We start from the raw sequence: 25,352 nt of genomic DNA on the forward strand, positions 1-25,352 counted from the left end.
AACTGAAACAACATGCGCCAATTTGTGGTTCACCGCGTGAATTGCTAAACTGCGGCCGATCATGTTTTGCTCAATGGTCGTCAATCTTCCTTTGCTCTCTGGAAGTGCATGTAGAAGAGTTACATATATTGTTTGCCAAATTGTTACGTGAAACCTGGGAATAATAATAGCTTACCATGTAGAGTAACAAAGTCATTTCATTGTGTTCTGTTTTATAGTTGAAAATGGAGTGGTATACAGGAAGAATGGCCTATGTCCTATACTCACACGCTGCATCTGATTGATCCTAGCTTATCTGGTTGTGAAACCAACAAATATTTTGTTTGGTTTGTCTGACTGATGAGTGACCATTGATTTCTAGTAGGTGCTGATTTGTGGGTCTGCTTTGACATTAGAAGTTGGCTTTATCCGAAGACTTTGTGTTCAATTGCTTGGTGCCTTTTGATTCATCTGTCATTGAGAAGTTTGCACTCAGAGTAAGAAAGGTATGTGACGTAGTCATCCCTGGTCATTGAGGAAGCTTAAATTATGCAAAACTACTGCTCTTGTGGTGTTATTTTCTCTGCCTAGTATTGAAAGTGGTCTTATTTTAGTATATGGGAAAACTAATGCTCTAAATTATGTACGTAGATGTTACAATAGAAATGGTATTATCTTTGTATTCACTCCTGAGCTTTCTAGGCTCCTAGCTATTGGTTCTTTGCAGCCATAATAGAGATGCTATTATTATTGCTTTATTTATAATTATTATCGTTGTATTAATCTTGTTTTCATTGGGTATAATAGTGATGGATTCTAGGAGAAATAAAATTATTAAGATTATCTCGCAAGAACAAGAAGAAGACGATGAACTATTTTTCCTTTTGGTTCCCGCTTTATATGCTTCCCTTTATGAGGAAAAGCATCCAGTTCACACGTCATCTTTATCCGGGGCTGCAAAGGTTAAGGAAATATTAGAAGGCCACGAGAGTTGGTCTAGGGTTGAGTTTCGGATGGAACCTGAGATTTTTAAGTCTATCGTGGATTACCTTAGAAGAGAGAATCTATTGAAGGGCACGTCGCGTGTTTCTGTCGAGGAGCAGTTGGCAATGTTCATGTACATGATTTCGCACAATGCTAATAATCAAGATCTACAAAAATACTTCCAACACAGCACAGAAACAATTCATAGGAAGATAAACAGGATTTTTGACTTAATTCCAACTCTAGCCCAAAGATTTATAAAGATTCCAAGTTCACTCCAGCCCCATCCGAAGATTGTTTCGAACAATCGCTATTGGCCTTATTTCCAGGTGAACCACTACACACACATCTCCATATCAATGGAATTTTTGAAAACTTCTCCACATAGATTTCTAAACCTACCAACTTTTTTGTTTCTTTTTCAATGTGCAAAACTGCATTGGTGTTATAGATGGAACACATATCCCCATCACTATTGCTGAAGATAAGCCCCCCCCCATTTAGGAATAGGAAAGGAACCCTCTCACAGAATGTCATGGTTGCATGTGATTTTGATCTGAATTTCACATTTATTTCATGTGGGTGGGAAGGGTCCGCATCAGATGCAGGAGTTCTTCGTTCTGCTATTAGCAAGGGGTTTCATGTGCCAGATGGAAAATTTTATCTCGTAGATGGTGGATATGCAAACACGCCTTCTTTTCTTGCACCATATCAAGGAGTTCGGTATCACCTGAGTGAATTTAGGAGGCGGCGCTCATCTAATACGGGCTATGCCGACCATAGGGAGCTGTTCAACCATACCCATGCAATTCTCCGGAACCACATCGAAAGGAGCATTGGTGTTCTAAAAAACGTTTCCCTATCTTGAAAGTGGGCGACCACTACCCAATAGAGTCACAAACCAAGATTCTGGCGGCATGTGCTGTATTCCATAACATCATTAGAGCTCAAAGTGGTGATGAGGCATGGTTGGATCACCAACCACCGTTAATTCCACCAGAAACATATGTTGATGTTCCAGAGGGAGATGATGTCAACCAACATCATCACAATGAGGCAAACAATGGAAACACTCTTAGAGATTAGATCGCAATGCAAATGTGGGTTGATTATAACAACTAGTCGGACATGAGTTTATTTTGTAAAAAAATCTCACATTTTCTTAGGTAAAGTAGTGGTAGAGAGAAATTTAACTAGTACCCCATTGTTGGTTCAATAATGTAGCAATGGCAGCGCCTAGGGCATCTTGGGACCATGCATATGAGAAAGGTCTTGTTGATTTAATGCTTGACCACAACAATCCCATCTATCGAGGTCAAAATGGGTGGACTGCTGAAGGGTGGACTAGAATTACAAATACATTCAATCAGAAATTTCCACTAGCTAATTTCACCAAGCAACAAATCCAAGAGAAGGTTAAGGATTTAAAAGGAAATTATAAGGCAGTGAGAAACTCTCGGAAACAGAGCGGCACGGGATGGGATGATACACTTTGCATGATCATCGCTGAACCTGTAATATGGGATAAACTTATCAAGGTTAGCTCTTTTCTTGATATATTGTTTGTTCACTGCCATTTATGCTCTTCAAGGCATTGTTTTATTGATCCCAACCATACAATGTTGTTGCATTCAATAGGATAATGCAAGGATAAAGAAGTTCCATTCAAAACCATTCATGATCTTCAAGTCATTGGCTTTACTACATGAAGGTGTGTTTCCTGTATCACGTGTTTCCGTCGACCCTACATATTAAATCCTTTTCATTCTTGCTTTAATTATATAGTATTTGGGAGATTGTTGAGATACCTGTATTTTTTCATGTGTTTCCATCGGACCCTGCTTGAGTGCTCTTTTTCTTTCTAAAAAGTTGTACGATGAAGGACCAAGTTATGTGTATATATACTTTCTTTCTGGAATGGGTGGCAGTAATATATGTATTTGCAATTATAGATGAATCTGATGTTTCTATGAGAACATGTTGATATGTTTCTTTTTTTGGAGCAGGAAGTGTTGCTTCAGGAGACTTGAACTTTGTATCAATTCCGCAAGTGGATCTCACAAGCGATGCCATTTCTCCTATGGATTCCTCTACCAATGATTTGAACCGTATCTCCTCTACCAATGTTGATGATGGTATGTCCTCGTCTGATCTACAAGGGCAAGGGGCATCAAGAAGAGATGAACCTAAAGCTACAACATCTACCAACTCTGAACAAAAGGGAGCACTGCTTGTGAAAAAGAGGAAGCAAAGCCAGATCGTTGTTGTACTTGAGGATTACATGGATTTTCGAAAGAAACAATCTACAAAACTGGTTGACGAGTTGAAGGAATCAAAGCCAGATGACATGTTCTCGATTGGAAACTGTGTGTCTGCGCTAGAACCAATGGAAGATCTATCAGTTGCAGAAAAAGCAAAGGCACTGCGGCTTTTTAAATACCCAATGAATCGAGAAATATTCATCAATACCAAGGACTCAAATCTTCGGCTTTATTGGTTGAAGGAGGAGATTTCTGAGATGTAGATAGCATAAGGTGTGTAACCAGTTCACCTTCTTGTTTTGCGCTACATCCATTTGTATTTATTTACTTTGTGGCATTATTTACTGGAGCTTTGTATAAGCTTATTTCTCTCTGTTAATCGATGATAGATAAGCAAAGACAAAACACACTTCATTCTTTTAAAACTGACTAGAAGAGCCACACATTTGGAGAAATGTTACTGCCTTTTGTTTGGTAGTTTCTGTGTACCTTTACAAGCTTGTTAGTGATACTTAATTTGGTGGCCTCCTCCCATTGGTTTCACCTCCTATTGCCTCATAACTCACCTCACAGCAATATATTGCCCTGTTCATCTGGAGACTTTTTCAAGTAAACAAATTGGGTTACTAGACAGCCTTGTGATTGCGTTCCTAAACTATATTTGGAGTCTTGATTTTTTATGCACAGTGCACAAATCATATGTTGGTTGATACTATTTCATTAGTTTGCTTATAGTACAAAAGAGTGTTGTGAGATTCTGAACTGATGCTAGCTAACTTATTTCTTTTTGTCATCCATCCAGCATCAAGTTGTGGTACAGGATGTCAAGGAAGGAGTGGAGAAAAGACCGGAGTAGGATGTGATTGTTGCTTTGTGGCCCATCTTGTTCAAAAGTATCCCTGCGTTGGACATGGCAACTTATAATCCAGAACTTTTTATAGTGCACAAACTTGACGATGTATCAATAACTCTTGTAATGATTGCTTTTATTTCCGCACATGAAAACGGCTTAGGCCAATGCTCGATCATCGTGAAATGCAGACTGATATCTTAAGCTTGATGGAGTGATGGATAAGTTGTAGTAATATTTTTAAAATTCTAGTTGACATGAATTATGAACCTTTGTTATGTGCCTGTGATTTTTGTCGTTTCTCAGAATTATTTCTGGAATGTGATTTTTGTTGTTTCTCAGAATTATTCGTGGAATTTTTTATCTATGATTTGGTTGTTTTCCAAAATTATCTGTAGAATTTTTATGTAATATCTGCTATATTATATGTGTCTGTAGTATGCAAGGGATTTCCTTCCCTCCCATGTTACTATTTGGGCACCTGGACAATGGGAACATCTCCCACATGGTGGGAGGGGTTGCATGTGCATAGGGGAATCTCCCCTAGGGGTTTATGGCCCAGGGTTTTTCCTACCCAGCATCCAAACGAGGCCTAATATCACCATTTTCATATCTCAAAACAATCATCAAGTATCAAACTTCAAATAGTATTCAATGCACTCTATATGAAAGTTTTTATTATACCCATCTTGGATGCCCATCATATTAGGACTAGTTTCATAACCAAAGAAAACTACCATCATGTTTAGGACTCTCAAAATAATATAAATGAAGCATGAGAGTTCATCTATTTCTTCAAAATAAAACCACCGCCGTGCTCTAAAAAGATATAAGTGAATCACTAGAGCAAATGACAAACTACTCTGAAAGATATAAGTGAAGATCAATGAGTAGTCGAATAATTATGCAACTATGTGAAGACTCTCTAACATTTAATAATTTCAGATCTTGGTATTTTATTCAAACAGCAAGCAAAACAAAATAAAATAAAATGATGCTCCAAGCAAAACACATATCATGTGGTGAATAAAATTATAGCTCCAAGTAAAGTTACCGATGAACGAAGACGAAAGAGGGGATGCCTTCCGGGGCATCCCCAAGCTTAGGCTCTTGGCTGTCCCTGAATATTACCTTGGGGTGCCTTGGGCATCCCCAGTCTTAGGCTCTTGCCACTCTTTATTTCATAGTCCATCGAATCTTTACCCAAAACTTGAAAACTTCACAACACAAAACTTAACAGAAAACTCGTAAGCTCTGTTAGTATGAGAAAATAAATCGCCACTTAGGTACTGTAGTGAACTCATTATAAATTCATATTGGTGTAATATATACCGTATTCCAACTCGTCTATGGTTCATACCCTCCGATACTACTCATAGATTCATCAAAATAAGCAAACAACACATAGAAAACAAAATCTATCAAAAAAAGAACAGTCTGTAGTAATCTGGCTCAAACGTATACTTCTGGAACCCCAAAAATTCTAAACTAAATTGCTGGACGTGAGGAATTTATCTATTAATCATCTGCAAAAAGAATCAACTAAGTAGCACTCTCCAGTAAAACATAGCAGCAAATCTCGCGAGCGCTAAAGTTTCTGTTTTTTACAGCAAGATTGCAAAGACTTTCCCCAAGTCTTTCCAAAGGTTCTACTTGGCACAAACACTAATTAAAACATAAAAACTCAATAGTAACAGAGGCTAGATAAATTATTTATTACTAAACAGGAAAAAAAGCAAGGAAAAAAATAAAATCGGGTTGCCTCCCAACAAGCGCTATCGTTTAACGCCCCTAGCTAGGCATGATGGTTTCAATGATGCTCACATAAAAGATAAGAACTGAAACATAAAGAGAGCATCATGAAGAATATAACTAGCAAATTTAAGTCTAACCCACTTTCTGTGCATAGGGATTTTGTGAGAAAACAACTTGTGGGAACAAGAATCAACTTGCATAGGAAAGCAAAACAAGCATAACTTCAAGATTTTAAGCACATAGAGAGGAAACTTGATATTATTACAACTCCTACAAGCATATATTCTTCCCTCATAATAATTTTCAGTAGCATCATGAATGAATTCAACAATATAACTATCACATAAAGCATTCCTTTCATGATCTACAAGCATGCAAAGTTGACACTCTTCCAAAATAGTGGGATTAACATTAACTAAAGTCATGACCTCTCCAAACCCACTTTCATAATTATCACAATAAGATTCAACACCCTCCAAAATAGTGGGATCATTACTTCCTAAAGTTGACACTCTTCCAAACCCACTTTCATCAATATAATCATCATAAATAGGAGGCATGCTATCATCATAATAAATTTGCTCATCAAAACTTGGGGGACAAAAAATATCATCTTCGTCAAACATAGCATCCCCAAGCTTGTGGCTTTGCATATCATTAGCATCATAGATATCCAAGGAATTCATACTAACAACATTGCAATCATGCTCATCATACAAAGATTTAGTGCCAAACATTCTAATGCATTCTTCTTATAACACTTTGGCACAATTGTCGGAATCCTTATTTTCATGAAAGACATTAAAAAGATGACGCATATGAGCAATCCTTATTTTTTACAATTTTCTTTTATAAACTAAACTAGTGATCAAACAATAAACTAAAAGATTCAATTGAAAGATCTAAAGATATACCTTCAAGCGCTAACCTCCCCGGCAACGGCGCCAGACAAGAGCTTGATGTCTACTACACAACCTTCTTCTTGTAGACGTTGTTGGGCCTCCAAGTGCAGAGGTTTGTAGGACAGTAGCAAATTTCCCTCAAGTGGATGACCTAAGGTTTATCAATCCGTGGGAGGCATAGGATGAAGATGGTCTCTCTCAAACAACCCTGCAACCAAAAAACAAAGAGTCTCTTGTGTCCCCAACACACCCAATACAATGGTAAATTGTATAGGTGCACTAGTTCGGCGAAGAGATGGTGATACAAGGGCAATATGGATGGTAGATATAGGTTTTTGTAATCCGAAAATATAAAAACATCAAGGTGGCAAGTGGTAAAAGTGAGCGAAAATAGTATTGCAATGCTTCGAAACAAGGCCTAGGGTTCATACTTTCACTAGTGCAAGTTCTCTCAACAATAATAACATAATTGGATCATATAACTATCCCTCAACATGCAACAAAGAGTCACTCCAAAGTCACTAATAGCGGAGGACAAACAAAGAGATTATTGTAGGGTATGAAACCACCTCAAAGTTATCCTTTCTGATCGATCTATTCAAGAGTCCATAGTAAAATAACACGAAGCTATTCTTTCCGTTCAATCTATCATAGAGTTCGTACTAGAATAACACCTTAAGACACAAATCAACCAAAACCCTAATTTCACCTAGATACTCCAATGTCACCTCAAGTATCCGTGGGTATGATTATACGATATGCATCACACAATCTCAGATTCATCTATTCAACCAACACAAAGAACTTCAAAGAGTGCCCCAAAGTTTCTATCGGAGAGTCAAGACGAAAATGTGTGCCAACCCCTATGCATAAGTTCACGAGGTCACGGAACTCGCAAGTTGATCACCAAAACATACATCAAGTGGATCACGTGATATCCCATTGTCACCACAGATAAGCACGTGCAAGACATACATCAAGTGTTCTCAAATCCTTAAAGACTCAATCCGATAAGACAACTTGAAAGGGAAAACTCAATTCATCACAAGAGAGTAGAGGGGGAGAAACATCATAAGATCCAAATATAATAGCAAAGCTCGCGATACATCAAGATCGTGTCGACTCAAGAACACGACAGAAAGAGAGAGAGAGAGATCAAACACATAGCTACTGATACATACCCTCAGCCCCTAGGGAGAACTGCCCCCTCCTCGTCATGGAGAGCGCCGGGATGATGAAGATGGCCACCGGAGAGGGATTCCCCCCTCCGCCAGGGTGCCGGAATGGGTCTAGATTGGTTTTCGGTGGCTACGGAGGCTTCTGGCAGCGGAACTCCCGATCTAGGTTTCTTTCTGGAAGTTTTGGGTTATATAAGAGGTGTTGGAGTCGGGAACAAGGCAGGGGTGGTCTCCGGGCTGTCCACGAGGTAGGGAGGCGCGCCCAGGGGGTGGGCGCGCCCCCACCCTCGTGGACAGCCCGGGACTCTTCTGGCCCAACTCTTTTACTCCCTGGCCTTCTTCTGGTCCAAAAATAAGTTCCGTGAAGTTTCAAGTCAATTGGACTCCGTTTGATTTTCCTTTTCTGCGATACTTAAAAACAAGGAAAAAACAGAAACTGGCACTGGGCTCTAGGTTAATAGGTTAGTCCTAAAAATCATATAAAATAGCATATAAATGCATATAAAACATCCAAGGTTGATAATATAATAGCATGGAACAATCAAAAATTATAGATACATTGGAGACGTATCAATGTTTAAAGAAGTTATTTTTTTGAGGTTTGGAATCCCTAGATATTTAATGACTGATGGTGGTTCACATTTTATTCATGGTGATTTCCATAAAATGCTTGCGAAATATGATGTCAACCATAGAATTGCATCTCCTTATCATCCTCGGTCTAGTGGTCAAGTAGAATTGAGCAACAGAGAGATTAAATTGATTTTGCAAAAGACTGTTAATAGATCTAGAAAGAATTGGTCTAAGAAACTTGATGATGCATTATGGGTTTATAGAACTGCTTATAAGAATCTTATGGGTATGTCTCCGTATAAAATGGTTTATGGAAAAGCATGTCGCTTACCTCTTGAACTAGAACATAAGGCATATTGGGCTATTAAAGAGCTCAACTATGATTTCAAACTTGCCAGTGAGAAGAGATTATTTGACATTAGCTTACTTGATGAATGGAAAACCCAAGCCCATGAGAATGCCATGTTGTTTAAAGAAAAAGTTAAAAGATGGCATGACAAAAGGATACAAAAGCGTGAGTTTAATGTAGGTGATCATGTTTTGTTATACAACTCTCGTTTAAGATTTTTTTGCAGGAAACTTCTCTCTAAATGGGCAGGCCCTTACATTATCGAGGAGGTCTATTGTTCCGATGCCATAAAAATCAACAACGCCGAAGGCACAAATCTGAAGGTGGTAAACAGTCAAAGAATCAAGCATTATATTTTAGGTACCCCCATAAATGTTGAGACCAATATAATTGATACCGTAACCCCGGAGGAGTACATAAGGGACACTTTCCAGAATGTTTCAGACTCCGAAAAGGCATAGGTACGTGGTACGGTAAGTAAACCGACTCCAAAACTGTTCTAATAGCAATTTTTCTCTGTTTTGGAATATTTAAAAAATTAGGAAAATTAAAAGTAGTCCGAAAGAGACACGAGTCCACCACAAGGGTGGAGGGCGTGCCTCCTGTCCTTGTGGCCACTTCGTGTGCCCTTCGAACTCCGTTTTCTTGCACGATACTTCTTTTGGTCGATAAAAAATTCATTATATAATCACCCAAAGGTTTTGACCACCGTACCACAACAGAATCCTCTGTTTTTGTTTTAAGTTGTTTTTGCAACATATTTAGAGCAAGATGTCTTCGCAAGAGTCGGTTGGGGAGAGTCGGGTATCTCACCCGACACCGAGCCCAAGAGCATAAAGCGAAGCTGGCTACTTCGAGCAATCAACGGAGGAAGAGATGGATGCTGACTTGAAAAGGGTGGATGCCATGGAGGAGGATCAAGAAGCTACCTCTCATCTTCAAACTAGATTCATGCTGGAGGAACTTCAGAGTTCAACAATACCAAATTCGGTCATTCCTCCTAATGCTAGATATCTCTCTTATGAAAATATGAAAAAGAGTGTTGCTTTTTCTCCCACAGCTATGAAACATCCATGGGTGAATGGAGCTCTAGCCGTCACGGGTAAACTTCGCAAGGAAGTAATGGATCTTAAGCAGAAAACTAATAAGCTCGAGGAAGAGAATCGCATCCTAAGGGGCATCATCGCCAAGAATATCACATTACCACCTCCGAAGAAAGAGACATAAATACATGGGTATGGGCACTCCCCTTGGCAACTGCCAAGCTTGGGGGAGGTGCCTCGGTATCGGATCACCATCACATCTTTACCTTTATCGTTTTTCTTAGTTTGATCCTTTTGGTTATATCTTGATCTATTAGAATAAAGTTTTTAGTATGATCAAGCTTTGAGTTTTGTTTCGATCTCTATCTATGTAATTGAGTCCGTGAGTTATATATAAAAAGAGTAGTTTTGAGTTGAGGGATTTGCTTTCTTGCTATGATCTTGAGGGAATAAAATTAAAGAAAAGAATAAAAGGATATAAAAAGATCATATATTGATCTTATGGAGAGTAATGACTTCACATATAAAGAGTATGATGAATAAAATTTGTTGAGAGTTGACAAACATAGTTTTGGTCATTGTTGCAATTAATAGGAAGTAATAAAGAAAGAGAGGCTTCACATATAAATATACTATCTTGGACATCTTTTGTAATTGTGAGCACTCATTAAAATATGACATGCTAAAAAGTTGATGTTGGACAAGGAAGACAACATAATGAGTTATGTTTGCTTATATCTGAATAGAAGTTATATTGTCATGGATCATCCAACATGTTGAGCTTGCCTTTCTCTATCATGCTAGCCAAATTCTTTGCACCAAGTAGATATACTACTTGTGCTTCCAAACATCCCTTAAACCCATTTTGCCATGAGAGTCTGTCATACCTACCTATGGATTGAGCAAGATCCTTCAAGTAAGTTGTCATTGATGCAAGCAATAAGAATTGCTCTCTAAATATGTATGATCTATTAGTGTGAAGAAAATAAGCTTTATACGAACTTGTGATATGGAAGAAATAAAAGCGACAGACTGCATAATAAAGGTCTTTATCACAAGTGGCAATATAAATTGACATTCCTTTGCATTAAGATTTTGTGCATCCAACCATAAAAGCACACGACAACCTCTGCTTCCCTCTGCGAAGGGCCTATCTTTTACTTTTATCTTCTACCCTTATACAAGAGTCATGGTGATCTTCACCTTTCCTTTTTACATTTTTCCCTCTGCAAGAGTCATGGTGATATCCACTTGGATGTAGGTTATCATAAAGTATTATTGTTGACATTACCCTTGAGGTAAAAGGTTGGGACGCGAAACTATAAGCCCCTATATTTCTCTGTGTCCGATTGAAGCTTTGAACCCATAAGTATTGCGTGAGTGTTAGCAATTGTGAAAGATTAAATGATAGTTGAGTATGTGGACTTGCTGAAAAGCTCTTAAATTGACTCTTTCCAATGTTATGATAAATTGCAATTGCTTCAATGACTGAGATAATAGTTTGTTAGATTTCAATAAAGTTTTTGATTCATATTTTACCTTGTGAACGAATTGTTACTTTAGCATAAGAAATTATATGACAATATATGTTGCTGTCCTAAAGATAATCATGATGCCCTCATGTTCGTAGTTTATTTTATCGACACCTCTATCTCTAAACATGCGGACATATTTTTCGATGTCGGCTTTCGCTTGAGGACAAGTGAGGTCTAAGATTGGGGGAGTTGATACATCCATTTTGCATCATGCTTTTATATTGATATTTATTGCATTTTGGGCTATTATTACAGATTATATCACAATGCTTATGCCTTTTCTCTCTCTTATTTTATAAGGTTTACATGAAGAGGGAGAATGTCGGCGGTTGGAATTCTGGACTGGAAAAGGAGCAAATATTAGAGAGCTATGCTACACAACTCCAAAAGTCCTGAAACATAACGGAGAATATTTTTGGAATATATAAAAAATATTGGGCGAATAAAGTACCAGAGGGGGGCCACCAGCCAGCCACAAGGGTGAAGGGCGCGCCCTACCCCCTGCGCGCGCCCCTCGTCCTTGTGGGCCCCCTAGCAGGCCCCCGGCGCCCATCTTCTGCTATATGGTGTGTTTTGCCCTGGAAAAAATAAGGAGAAGCTTTCAAGATGAAGCGACGCCGTCTCAAGGCGGAACTTGGGCAGAACCAATCTAGGGCTCCGATGGAGCTGTTCTGCCGGGGAAACTTCCCTCCAGGAGGGGGAAATTGAAGCCATCGTCATCACCAATGATCCTCTCATCGAGAGGGGGTCAATCTCCATCAACATCTTCACCAACACCATCTCCTCTCAAACCCTAGTTCATCTCTTGTATCCGATCTATATCTCAAAACCTCATATTGGTACCTGTGGGTTGCTAGTAGTGTTGATTACTCCTTATAGTTGATGCTAGTTGGTTTATTTGGTGGAAGATCATATGTTCAGATCCTTAATGATAATTAATACTCCTCTAATTATGAACATAAATATGTTTTGTGAGTAGTTATGTTTTTTCCTGAGGACATGGGAGAAGTCTTGTTATAAGTACTCATGTGAATTTGGTATTCGTTCGATATTTTGATGAGATGTATGTTGTCTTTCCTCTAGTGGTGTTATGTGAATGTAGACTACATGACACTTCACCATTGTTTGGGCCTAGGGGAAGGCATTGGGAAGTAATAAGTAGATGATGGGTTGCTAGAGTGACATGAGCTTAAACCCTAGTTTATGCGTTGCTTCGTAAGGGGTTGATTTGGATCCATATATTTCATGCTATGGTTAGATTTATCTTAATTCTTCTTTCGTAGTTGCGGATGCTTGCGAGAGGGGTTAATCATAAGTGGGAGGCTTGTCCAAGGAAGGGAAGCACCCCAAGCACCAGTCCACCCACATATCAAATTATCAAAGTAACAAACGCGAATCATATGAGCATGACGAAAACTAACTTGACAACAATTCCTATGTGTCCTCAGGAGCACTTTGCTTTATATAAGAGTTCTTCCAGGCTTGTCCTTTGCTACAAAAAGGATCGGGCCACCTTACTGCACCTTATTTACTTTTATTACTTGCTACCCGTTACGAATTATCTTATCACACAACTATCTGTTACGTATAATTTCAGTGCTTGCAGAGAATACCTTGCTGAAAACCGCTTGTCATTTCCTTCTGCTCCTCGTTGGGTTCGAAACTCTTACTTATCGAAAGGACTACGATAGATCCCTATACTTGTGGGTCATCACCAAGGGAAGTGTGTCAGAGTCGATTCCGGTAGATCTCTAATTAGGGATCCTAAGCTAGGCGTCGTGGAACAATGGTAATAAGACACCTGGATTTTACCCAGGCTTGGGCTCTCTCGAAGAGATAATAATACCCTATGTCTTGTTTGTGTTTATTATATTGCGGTATAGTACAGAGTACATGTATCTACCACGAGATTGTTCTGTAAGACTCTAATGATCTATCGACTAGCCAAGCCTCGGTTTATGTATGCATCGAAGGCCTAGGATAACAGGAGCCCTTGTCTTGTGCCCAAGTCTTGTGGAATCTCTCTTGTATGTATCATGGGCTACACGAAATGGCCCAGGACGGAACCGGCAAAGGGGGTCCTCGACTCGGCCCATCTGACCCGGAGTTAACATGGTAAGTAAACCCTAGTGCAGGACACCAACAAAGTGTGACCAGTTACCGTATATGGGCCCGCGACAAGAAGGTCTTAGGGTACCACTTTTAGTTTTTTTCGGCATTTTACCTATCATTGCAGAATTTTTGCAATCTATTCCCCGCGTAGGGCAAGGAATGTCGACTAAATGCGCACCCCACATGTGTAGAGCATCTAGGTGGGCAGGCCCACTAATGTGCTGGTGCCTTTTGATATGAGGAAGGTTTCGGAACAATCCAATTAGATTTTTCCAAAAACTATGTTTTCTTCTCGTCTTCTTTTAGGAGTTCCTTCTTCTTTTTCTTTTTCTTCTTCTTTTTCTTTTTCTTCTTCTTTTTCTTTTTCCCTTTTTTCCTCTTTTCGTTTCTGTTTTATTTTCTTCTAGTTTTCAATTTTTTTTCTTCCTCTTTTTAATTTTAAAATTAGTGAAATATTTTTGAATGTGTGAAGTTTTGTCAATTCTAAACATTTCCAAACTCACAAACATTCTTTTCAAATTCATGAATGTATTTTCAGTTTGTGATTTCATTATTTTAATTAACGAACATTGTTTGAATTCGAAATATTTTTCAAATTTAAGCATTTTTAAAGTGTGAACTTTGCTTAATTTATTTTGTTTCTAAAAAATTCTTAATTTCTTTTGGAATTAGCAAATTGAATTCATGGACATTAGGTTTAACTCACAAGCATTTCTCAGATTCATGGATAACACAAATCAAAACCACAGATATCTTTTGAATTAGCAAACCATTTTCAAACTCATAGAAATATTCAGATTCGTGCACATTTTGTAATATATAAAAAAATGAATTTAGGATTTTTCTTGCAAAATCATGAATATTTTTTGAATACGCAAACATTTTTTCAATTCCGTTAACATTTTCAAAGTCCTTGACTTTTTTCTTTCAAATATTTATTAAATAGAAACTTTTTAAATTTACTAAAATTTTAGAAATTATTTAAAAGTTAAATAAAAAGAAATGAATAAATCGAAAATAAATGAAGAAAAGAAAAGAAAAATGAAAATAGGCTAGCCCATATCTTGCGGTGGGTACACGTTTGGTTTCCTGGCTCTGCCCTACACGCACGGGGAAGGTCGTGAAGACTAGGGCGCACCTATCTCGCGTTCAGCTAGTCTGGCTTTGGACTCGCTGAAGGGGCGAGCGAGCTGGGCCGGTCTACGAGCACGGGAGGCCATAGCCCCTTTCTTCTTCTTCTTTATGTTTTTTTGTTTTATTTTGTACTTTTCTTTATACTTTAAAATATTCTAAATATATATTATAGAAAACACTCTTCATAAAACATTTGAAAAATATTGAACAAGTATTTAAAAAACTGTTGAATAAGTATTTGAAACAATGTTGAGCAACTATACACAATGTTGAATAAGTATTTGAAAAATGTTAAAGAAGTATTTGAAAAAAATGTTGATCGTGTATTTGAAAAATGTTTAATAAGTATTTGAAAAATGTTGAACAAGTATTTGAAAAAATGTTGATCATGTATATAAGAATGGTAGAATGAAAAACACAAAGAAACAAAGAAAATCCAAAAACTGAAAATAAAAAAGGAAGAAAATAAACCAAAGGAAAAGGAAAGTGAACAAAATGAAGAAACAAATGAAAAAACCCGAAGATGAAAAAAATGTTGAATAGGTGTTTGAAAAAAATGTTGAATAGGTGTTTGAAAAAGAATAGGTGTTTGAAAAAAGATAAGAAAAAATGAAGAAAGGGTGTATGTGACCCATATTTCATATTAATCGGGTGGCCCATCGGGTAACCCATGGGCGTAGATCTATGCCCATACCCTACCCACAACTAATTGGGTTACCCATGGGTCGCACCCATGGGCATACATGACGACCCATACCGTACCCATTTGGGTCGGGTGCCCATGGGCGTGACCCATGGGTCGAATTGCCGGGTTGAGGGAGGACGAACGTCGCGCTAACCACTCCACCCAAGTTCGTAACCCATCAAAATAAACCATGTTTGTTTCCTCATAAGAAGTAGGGCCGCGTACTACATGAGGCTACTCCAGCCGTTTTCTTCGCGATTTTTCCTTTTTTGTTTTATTTTGTTTCTTTTTTCTTTCATTCATTTTTACATTTTGTTTTTATTTGGTTATTATGTTCTTTTTTGCACTACTCTATCTTTTGTTCGGTTTCCTTTTTTCTTCTCTATTTTTTGTTTTTGTTTTTTCTTATGTTTGTTTTCGTTTTCACTCTAAATTTTTGTATATGTCGAAAAAAATTAATACGTAATCAACATTTTTTTATACACGTTCAACATTTTTGCAACGCTTATTCAACATATTTCAAATATTTGTTCAACATTTTTCAATTACTTGTTTAACATTTTTCAAATAGTCGTTCAATATTTTTTAATACTTATTCAACCTTTCTCAATAGTTGTTCAACATTTTTAATACTTATTCAACATTTAAAATACTTGTTCAAAATTTTTCAAATACTCATTCAAAAATTTATAATAATTATTTGATATTTTTCAAATACTTGTTAGACATTTTTTAATACTTATTCAAAATTTTAAGATAAAAGTTCAATATTTTTCAAATACTTGTTCAACATTTTTTTAATGTGTTTTTGAAGAGTGTTTTTTGTATATATATGGAATATTTTAAAGTACAAAGAAATGTACAAAAATAGAGCAAAAAACGAGAACGAAAACTGAAAAGAAAAAACAGGCCGTGGCCTCCTGTGGGGCTGGGCCGGCACATCTGGCCTAGCCCCGACATAAGGGTCCCCCGGTGCTCGCTTAAAGCGAGACATAGGGGCGCCCTCTGAAAAGCTTCCGTGCACCACCTATGTGACGCGCTCTGCGGCAAATTGCCGCTGCGACGCACACACGGAGGCCCGACTGGGCCGGCCCATTTAGGCGTTGTGGCGATGTAAAAATATAGCGAAAAATCTGACAGAGGAGGGAATCAAACTCCTTACCTCCAGCTCGGGAGGCATTCTCGCTAGCCACTCGGGCTGGCAAGTCACACTGACATTGAGAGCCTGTTTGGGACTACTCTTCTCCTTAAAATTCAGCTCTGCTCCAGAAAACACAAACCAAACGGGATAGCTCCATGATATGCTGCTTCGCGAGAAAACTAGAATCTGGGGTACAGCTCCCAGTTTTTTATGCCGCTCCGCGAGAATAAGCGCGAACTACTAAAGAATGTAAAGACGGAGATCCGATCTTTTTTCAGAGTTTTCGATCATTCTCTTGGAAAATATGAAGAAAGATATAAAAAATTCTGCAATGTTTGGAAGCGTGAATAGAATTTTGAAATATTAAAGAAATTTTGAAACATGTGAACATATTTCGAAATTCAAACACAAATTTACAAACATGAACATTTTTTAAAAACTGTGAAGAAAAAATTGGAAAATGTTAACATTTTGGAATTCACAACAGATTTTGAAGTTTTGAACAAAAATTGAAAACAGGGAAAAAATTTGAACTCTTGAAGATTTTTTTAAAACGCGAACACTTTATAAATTCCAGAAGATTTTTTGAAAACAGGAACAGTTTTTTAATTTGCGAACAAATTCTGAAAATTCAGTGTTTTATTAAAAGCCAACATTTATTTTCAAAGAAAAAAAGAAAAACACGAAATCTTTATGAAACACAAAACTTTTTTTAAACATGAACATTTTTTTAATGGGAACAAAATTAGAAAACCTGAACAAATTCTGAAACTTATGAACAAAATTTGAAATTCTAAATATTTTTCTGAAAATGTGAGCAATTTTTTAAAAACATATGATTTTTGAAAATTCTAAACATTCTCTGAATTTTGAATAATTAGAATTTTTTTGAACAAAATCCGAAATTCAGAACATTTTTCGCAAAACACGAATAAATTTTGAGAATGTGAACAGAATTTGAAATTTTGAACATTTCTTGATTAGGTTGCAGCTGAAATTTGTATTTAAAAAAACAATAAAGAATGAAAAAAGAAACTAGAAAAGAGAAGAAAGAAACAGAAAAACTAAACAAGAAAAAAGGAAAATAAAAACCATAATCGAAAAACTAGAAGAAGAAAGTGTGTATGAGCCTTCTGGAAGATTCCTAAACCGAAACAGTTCTGTTTTTTTTTTTGAGGCAAAATCGGAACAGATCAGGTCCAAACGGTGGGTCGAACGCTTGGATGGGCCGGCCCATACAATCGATCGGGGTGTGCGATGCCTCGACTGTTATCCGCAGGGTGCGGCAAATAGGAAATCCGTCCATGTAGAGTAGTGGTTGGATTTGGACTCATCCATGCGGTTTTCTTCCGTTTGTTTTTTGTTTCTTTAACTTTTCAATTGTTTGTTTGTCTTTCTTGTTTTCATTTTTACTATGTTTTAATTTTCTTACTTTTCTGTTCCATTCCACTTTTGGTTTACTAATTACATGTCGACTTGTTAAAAATACATGGCGAATTTTTTCATACAGGTTCAACATTTTTAGATACACATTGAATACTTTTCTAATACACGATGTACATTACCAAATAAATGTTAATATTTTTAAATGCACACTGAACATTTTTAAGACACAGCTATCATTTTCAAACGCACATTGAGCATTTTTCAAAAATGTCATGAACAGTTTGTAAAACATGCTAACGTTTCTTAACTGTTTATGAATATATTTTTGACGTGATAATTTTTCTAAATTCCTTGAAAATTGTTTTACATTCTGGGAACTTTGTTTCTAACTGTGACGAATTTTTAAAAATGTATTAACATTTTATTATAAATTAATCACACATTTTATTACATTTGCATGATTTTTATGTATAATGTCGTAAATATAATTTCGAAATTTGAATATTTTGCACCAAACATTTTTTTGATCGTTGTGAACAGTTTTAAAAATTGCGCAAACAATTTTTTACACTTCATGATCATTTTTTTAAAGCTGGAGCGTTCTTGAGGCATGGTCGAGTATTACTCATAATGAACGAGGAGGTGTAGCCTTGCCCATTGGAGGTCTCTGAAATTTTATTAAATAAAAATATGTTGAAAATTTGATGTCTCTCCAGGTTTTTATTGATTGATAATCAACGGAATACAAACTGCATCATGAGGTAGACCAAGTCAAGTGTGTCTACCCTGGTCTAAAGAAGATGCAAACCTAGTTAGATTGTGGGTTTGAGCCTCTATATTCATGGGAAAAAATTTACAGAGTAAAAGAAGATTTCAGTGCTAAAATTTCCTTGATGACGACTTTATATTTCCCTCCTTGTCCAATAACAATGTCGTTCACCACATTCTGCTAGTCCGATGCCACATGCAATCTCTGAAGACAGAGATCCGTAGCCAAAGTGAGTCGCTCGCGACATGCCAACGCCTCAAGGCTAACATTTTTTGATGCCACATTTGATGTCTAACTTTTTTTTGAAGATTATTTGATGTCCAACTTTTTTTTTAGGATTATTTGATGTCCAACCGTGTTCTCCATTCCTGCCGAGCATATAAATATGAGAAAAACCCAGCAATTCAAAAGTCTAAGAAGCTTCCGCCAACTTCATTATGTTGGTCGCGAAAGCAACTAATTAAGGAGCACTCGTTCAGAAGCTTCCCTAAAGGTCACCTGGGATGGTTGAGAGCGCATCACTTGACGCGCTCTTAGCCACCGTCACGTGTTGCGCTCTGTGCGCTCTTTCTATTTTTTTTCACGCACGTATTTTTGGCTTTTAGATATTTAATTCGCTTTTTTTGCTTTTCGATTTTCTACAGATCTTTCTTAACTCTTGGACAAAAAAAATTCAGAAAAAAAATTGTTACGCAAAAAATCACATTTTTTGCTTCCGCAAGAGGCGTGGATTTGCTTCCTAGAGAGGCATGGCTTTGCTTCCACAAGAGGCATGGCCATGCTTCTCGAAAATGAAAAAACGCATTTTTTTTTCTGAGAGAGGCATGGCCGTGCTTCTCGAAAAACAGAAAAAAGTGTTTTTTTTGTGAGAGGCTCGGATTTGCTTCCGCGAGATGCACGGATTTGCTCAGACGAGAGGCATGGCTGTGCCTCTCGGAAACGGGTTTTTTCCGTTCCGCGAGAAATACGGGTTTGCTTCTGCGAGAGACACATGTTTGTATCTACGAGAGGCACAGTTGTGACTCTTTCGGAAAGGAAAAAAGCGTGCTCTCGGTTCGGCATTTTACGTCTGTTTTTTTGTGAATTTTTTTTCGTTAGTTCTGAAGATGATGTCGACGCGATGAATCCAACGATGAAAATGATTCGAGCTTTGGACGCGTGAAGATAAAACGTTTTAAATAAACGGATCTATGGAAAAAGGAAAAACTTTCAGGCTACGACTGCGGCACTTGTCGTAACAAGAGGAGGTGAAAGTGATATTTGGAAGAAGTACTCCTGGCTTAATGATTTCGGTTGGTCGGAAAAGAGAAGGAGCTCCATTCTGCTTAGTTGGCGAGCCCACTTCTCCTTCGTCAGGAAAAACTCGGCGCTCTTCGGTCTCAGTCAGAAAGAAAGGAAAAAACGAGAGAGACAGAAAGCTCCGCCGTTCGGACGAAACACGACGACCGGCGTTGCCGCGTTGGCTAACCGCTCTCGGCCGCACCGCATGCCGGCTCCCGCCACGCTCGCCGCCTTCAACACCCTCGTCGCCTCGCTCGCGCGCTCCGGCCGCCCCTCGCAGGCGCTCCTCGCCTTCCGTGACATGCTCGCGCGGGGCTTCCCGCCCGACCACTTCACCCTGCCCCCGGTCCTCCGCAGCTGCGCGCTCACCGGATCCGCCGCCCTGGCCGCCTCCTCGCACGCCCTCTCCGTCAAGCTCGGCGCCCACGGAAACCTCTTCGTGGCGTCCGCGCTCGTGCAGTGCTACGCGGGCATGTCCAACCTCCCCGACGCGCGGAGGCTGTTCGACGGAATGCGCGAGAGGGACGCCGTTCTGTGGACGTCCATGCTGTCCGCGTACGCGCAGGGTGGGCAGCCGGAGGAGGCTCTGCGGCTGTTCCAGGGGATGGTGGTGGCCGAGGTGCAGCTGGATGCCGTGGTCATGGTCAGCCTTCTTCTCGCGTGTGGACAGCTCGGGTGGCGGCGCCATGGGAGAAGCGTGCATGCGTGCTGCGTCCGGATGTTCCTGGGGATGCCGCTGTCTCTGGGGAACGCGCTTGTCGACATGTACGTCAAGTGCGGCGAGCTTGAATTCGCCGAACGCGTATTTTCTGCGATGCCCAGGCGGGATGTTATCTCGTGGAGCGCTCTGATTGTTGGCCATGGTTTGAATGGGCGTCCTGATGTCGCTTTGAGGCTCTTCGATGAAATGGTGGCCAAAGGAGTGGAACAGAACTCGGTCACCTTTCTCGGCGCCCTGTCGGCCTGTGCGCATTCAGGCATGGTGGACAAAGCGTATGCTATATTCGAGCAGATGAAACAGCGGGGCATCAACCGTGAGCTGAAGCATTACTCTTGCATGGCTGATGCGTTAGGGAGGGCAGGCCGTGTTGTTGAAGCAGTAAATCTCATAGAGGAGATGCCTTGCCAGCCTGACGAGGCTATCCTTGGTAGTGTATTGGCAGCTTGCCGGGTGCATGGTGAAATGGATGCTGCTGAACGGATTTCAAAGAGATTGATGAGCATGTCTCCTGCAAAGAGCGGCTACTACATGAGCTTGGCAAACATATATTCAGATGCTGGAAGGTATGGTGATGCAGAGAGAATAAGAGGCTTCATGAAGGAAGTTAAAGTCGACAAGCTTCCTGGATATAGTTCAGTTGAACTCGATGTTTCCGTCTCTGAATCAAAAAATGTATAATTAGTTCCATATAGTGCGCAATGGATTTTGAAGCATTTAAGCTGTTTGGCAAGTCTGGTGGCATACACTCAGTGCAGTGTATGCTTTGAAGAAAGATATAAGCACCTGGTGGATGGGAAGTGCAAATGAGATATGACTTGGCAACTCAACAAGACAGTTTTGGGGAGGATTATAACATTACAGAGAGATGCTGAGTTAGTGCACTCATAGTGGAAGTGTTTGATTATGACATTAGCGACATGGTAGTTGCTGAGTTAGTGTTGTCAAATTGTGAAGTGTCAAGAGGTGTGGGGAAGTCATTTCTTCAAGCAGACAAGGACAAAATTCAAGAGGCTGATGAAACAGCACATGATGATCACATACAGGAAGCACACAGTCCTCCTACATGTACTTCAGTCATGAGAGAATATATGGCTCGTGCTTGATGAGTTGCTAATGAGGTTCAAATAGCTTCTGAAACTGACACAGGATTATCATCAAATATGTGAGCATCTGACTAGCAAGGTGTAAATTAAGATCGATGTTGTATTCACAGGAAAGTCTTTAAGAAAATGCGCTGGTACTGCTGGCAACTGGCAAGGCTTATTCGCTGGTAGAATTTCTCTGTTCAAAATATGATCTTACGATGGAACTGGACTACCAAAAGGAACGCGATAATGTTTGTCTGTGGTTTCTATTGGCCATGTCAATGATTGTTTCAGTAATGGAGATTTTGTTCAAACTCCGTGGTATCAAGTGATTCTTAACTAGGAAAAGGTCCATATTACCCACCCGACTTTCAGGTTCATGTGTTTCAACCACCTAAAATTCCTCAAGGTAGGACGCACTGGGAAAACTGAAGTAAAATATCTGCACGTTCGATGGACTTGAGTCTAATCTCTACCTATCCGAACAGACTTATGTGATGTACCGGGGAATTAGCGCTGTTGAGGAAAGGAGACGAAGTTACTGGCAGCGAGGAAGCAGCTGGCCAAGTTCTTAGGGGTTGTTTGGTTTGTGACTAACTTTGCCAAAGATTGCCACATCTAAGGTTAGACAAGTTTGACCAACTTAGGTGAGTATTTGGTTCAAGCCACATCTTAGGCAAGCCACACTTGGACCCCACATGGCATACACACAAAAAATGTGGCAAGATTCTCTTAGGCTTGCCAACTTGTGGCTCTCAATTTGATGAACTAACCTTAGTCAAGTTTGGCAAAAATATATGGCAAAGTGTGGCAATGCTAGTCCTAAAACCAAACAGCCCCTTAATCTGGCCACAGCGGGGACAGACAAAATTGTTAGCCGCTATTCAATTTGACTGTATAAGGCTTTGTTTGGCATTGGAGTTGATTGTGTTAACCCGATCGGGTTTAGCTGGTTTTTGATTATTTCGTACTCTCTTCATCCCAAAATAAGTGCGTAAGTACTAACGTTAAGACACTTGTTTTGGGACGGAGGGAGTATTCCACTGCTGCCTACTACATCCTGATTTTTGTACGGTAATGTTAACAATCAGATGTCAGATTTTTAGCCATGGTAAATTGAACGTTTTTTAGTTTAGTTGTCATGAGGATGACGATTTCCTTTAGCAAGCATGATAAATCCTTGCCATAAAAATGTTTGATTGCCAATGCTAAAAGAATCTGACGTTTGATTTGTAGCAAAATCCTTTTTATATGGTGCTACTGTCATTGTGTTTGGTTGCCATGGTATAGCAACCGACTTATATATGAGCTCGCTTGACGCAGTGTGTTATGAGCTCAAACCACTGAAAACCCATGTTGACGTTACATGTCGTCAGAGACTCTGATGGAAGGAGCGGTTCAGCATTCGAGGGTCATCTTGGAACTAATGAGAAAGTGAGGCACCATGGGGTGATTTAGCAAGGCCTATGCAAGGTGTTTTGGGGAGGAGCTTACACAAATAAACCAGTTTTTTTCTTAAGCACTTATGCTTATAGCGTAGACGCTTAATTGGGCGTCTCGCCGACTTCATCTGATCGGAACTCGAGCATTCTATAGGTCCTCTATTGTTGTTTTCTTCTCCGAGTGACCTAGAGGCGACAACGTGCTTTGCTCACGGCGCACCATCGGTGGACGCAGGAGGAAGACGACTTAGGCATCCCCAAGAATTTGGATATATTTCCCAGTTTCTCTATGGTGTTTTTGTGAGTGTGCTCCTTAATATATGACATTTGGCCTTTTCGCAAAAAAATGAAAATTATTGGGAAACACTCTTCCTCACCCGATCAATCTTTCAGGCCGCTCGTTCTCCTCCCAAGCACAACGTGGGTCCCATGTTTTCCCCGTAGGTGTTCTCCCTTATCTTTGTTACCTCATGTATTCCTTTTAATGTAACATCTATATGATGTTTTTTTCACTATTCATGACTATATTCGAAATACATGTTATGAACTAGGATGTAGGAAGTACCACTATGAAATTGAAAAATTATTAACAAAATAAGAAATGAAAGCCGTTGTGTGCAGGCAGGATCGGCGCTCCATGACCCGGAGCGAGGGGGCAGGTTATCATCTCTGGCGACCACTTGGCGTGTGCGTTGTTTTATTCTCCGGTGGTTTTTAATCGAGGCGTGGTTTCGCTTCTAGTCAGTAGTCTCGGGTGCTTCTTGGTAGGGTGTGGGCATTCATGTATTCTTGTTTATCTTTGATCTGCTTTGTACAAAGAGGATTCCCTCACCACCATGTATCAGTTCAGACATGTTGCTCAAAGTGCAACTAATCCCCGGGTGTTTTGGTAATTAATAACAACATATAAGTCATTGATCTAATGCTCACTGATGATAGTTTTCAGAGAAGATCATTGATTGGCATTGCAAAGACTAGTGAGTGTGGACCCCTCAAAATCATAAGGACAAGGATTGGCAAAGCTACAAGACTCAACATTTTTTGGTTAAGTGATCCAAGATCACATTGAGTCCATAGGAAAAGACAATACTATTAAAAGGGGATGCGGTTTTGATCATGACTGAATTGCTCAAATGCTTAGTGGTATTGCTCCAAAACCCTCAAACACTTCTCCACTTCACTTCTATCCAAAACCCTAAATGTCCATCTCGGTCGCATCGATATCTTCCCATCCGGACCCACCGAGATGAACCCATACACACTGCCACATGCCAGACCCTAACTTCTCGGTACAGCCGGTATGGCCTGACCAAGTTTTCGTGAGGAAGTTGCTTCATTTCAGAATTACCTGATGAAACGATCGGAACTACCGAAACGAGGACTTGCCCTAGCCACTGCACTTCGGTAACACCGAGATGTTCTGTTTGGTCTCACCGAAACCTCCAATGTTCGATTCTTTTGCACTAGTTGGTCTCATCGAGAATTCTGTCAGGTGTCACTGAGTTTGGTCAAAGACTTGTAACGGTTAGATCTTTGGGTGTAGGCTATATATACCTGAAGGAGTCCTGGATTCGGGGGTCTCTGGATAGCCGGACTATCTCCATTGGCCGGACTGTTAGACTATGAAGATACAAGATTGAAGACTTCGTCTCGTGTCCGGGTGGGACTCTACTTGGCGTGGAAGGCAAGTTAGGCAATACGGATATGGATATCTCCTCCTTTGTAACCGACCTTGTGTAACCCTAACCCTCTCCGGTGTCTATATAAACCGAAGGGTTTTAGTCCGTAGGACAACAATCACAACATACAATCATACCATAGGCTAGCTTCTAGGGTTTAGCCTCTCTGATCTCGTGGTAGATCTACTCTTGTACTACCCATATCATCAATATTAATCAAGCAGGACGTAGGGTTTTACCTCCATCAAGAGGGCCCGAACCTGGGTAAAAACATCGTGTCCCCTGCCTCCTGTTACCATCCGGCCTAGACGCACAGTTCGGGACCCCCTACCCGAGATCCGCCGGTTTTGACACCCGACATTGGTGCTTTCATTGAGAGTTCCTCTGTGTCATCGCCGTTAGGCTTGATGGCTCCTACTATCATCGATAGCGATGCGGTCCAGGGTGAGACTTTTCTCCCCGAACAGATCTTCGTATTCAGCGGTTTTGCACTGCGGGCTAATTCGCT

At 39.6% G+C, this 25,352-nt stretch overlaps 2 protein-coding genes and 1 pseudogene across 2 annotated transcripts; all 3 read left to right on the forward strand.

Moving 5' to 3' along the window:
- The first annotated feature begins 291 nt into the window (after window positions 1-291).
- Window positions 292-4,363, forward strand: LOC125532901 (uncharacterized). The gene is made up of 5 exons (XM_048696765.2): window positions 292-485; window positions 2,188-2,501; window positions 2,602-2,674; window positions 2,970-3,497; window positions 4,027-4,363. The coding sequence occupies exons 2-4, from the start codon at window positions 2,190-2,192 to the stop codon at window positions 3,485-3,487; spliced, it is 903 nt and encodes a 300-aa protein (XP_048552722.2). The 5' UTR covers window positions 292-485; window positions 2,188-2,189; the 3' UTR covers window positions 3,488-3,497; window positions 4,027-4,363.
- LOC147991665 (uncharacterized) lies at window positions 1,436-2,085 on the forward strand (annotated as a pseudogene).
- A 15,553-nt stretch (window positions 4,364-19,916) lies between the features above and the next one.
- Window positions 19,917-21,990, forward strand: LOC125517999 (Pentatricopeptide repeat (PPR) superfamily protein). The gene has a single exon (XM_048682965.2). The coding sequence runs from the start codon at window positions 20,123-20,125 to the stop codon at window positions 21,314-21,316; it is 1,194 nt and encodes a 397-aa protein (XP_048538922.1). The 5' UTR covers window positions 19,917-20,122; the 3' UTR covers window positions 21,317-21,990.
- The last annotated feature ends 3,362 nt before the right edge of the window (window positions 21,991-25,352 follow it).

This window comes from Triticum urartu, chromosome 1A, assembly GCF_056163025.1.
Source record: "Triticum urartu cultivar PI428250 chromosome 1A, HENAU_Tu73, whole genome shotgun sequence".
Classification (NCBI taxonomy): domain Eukaryota; kingdom Viridiplantae; phylum Streptophyta; class Magnoliopsida; order Poales; family Poaceae; genus Triticum; species Triticum urartu.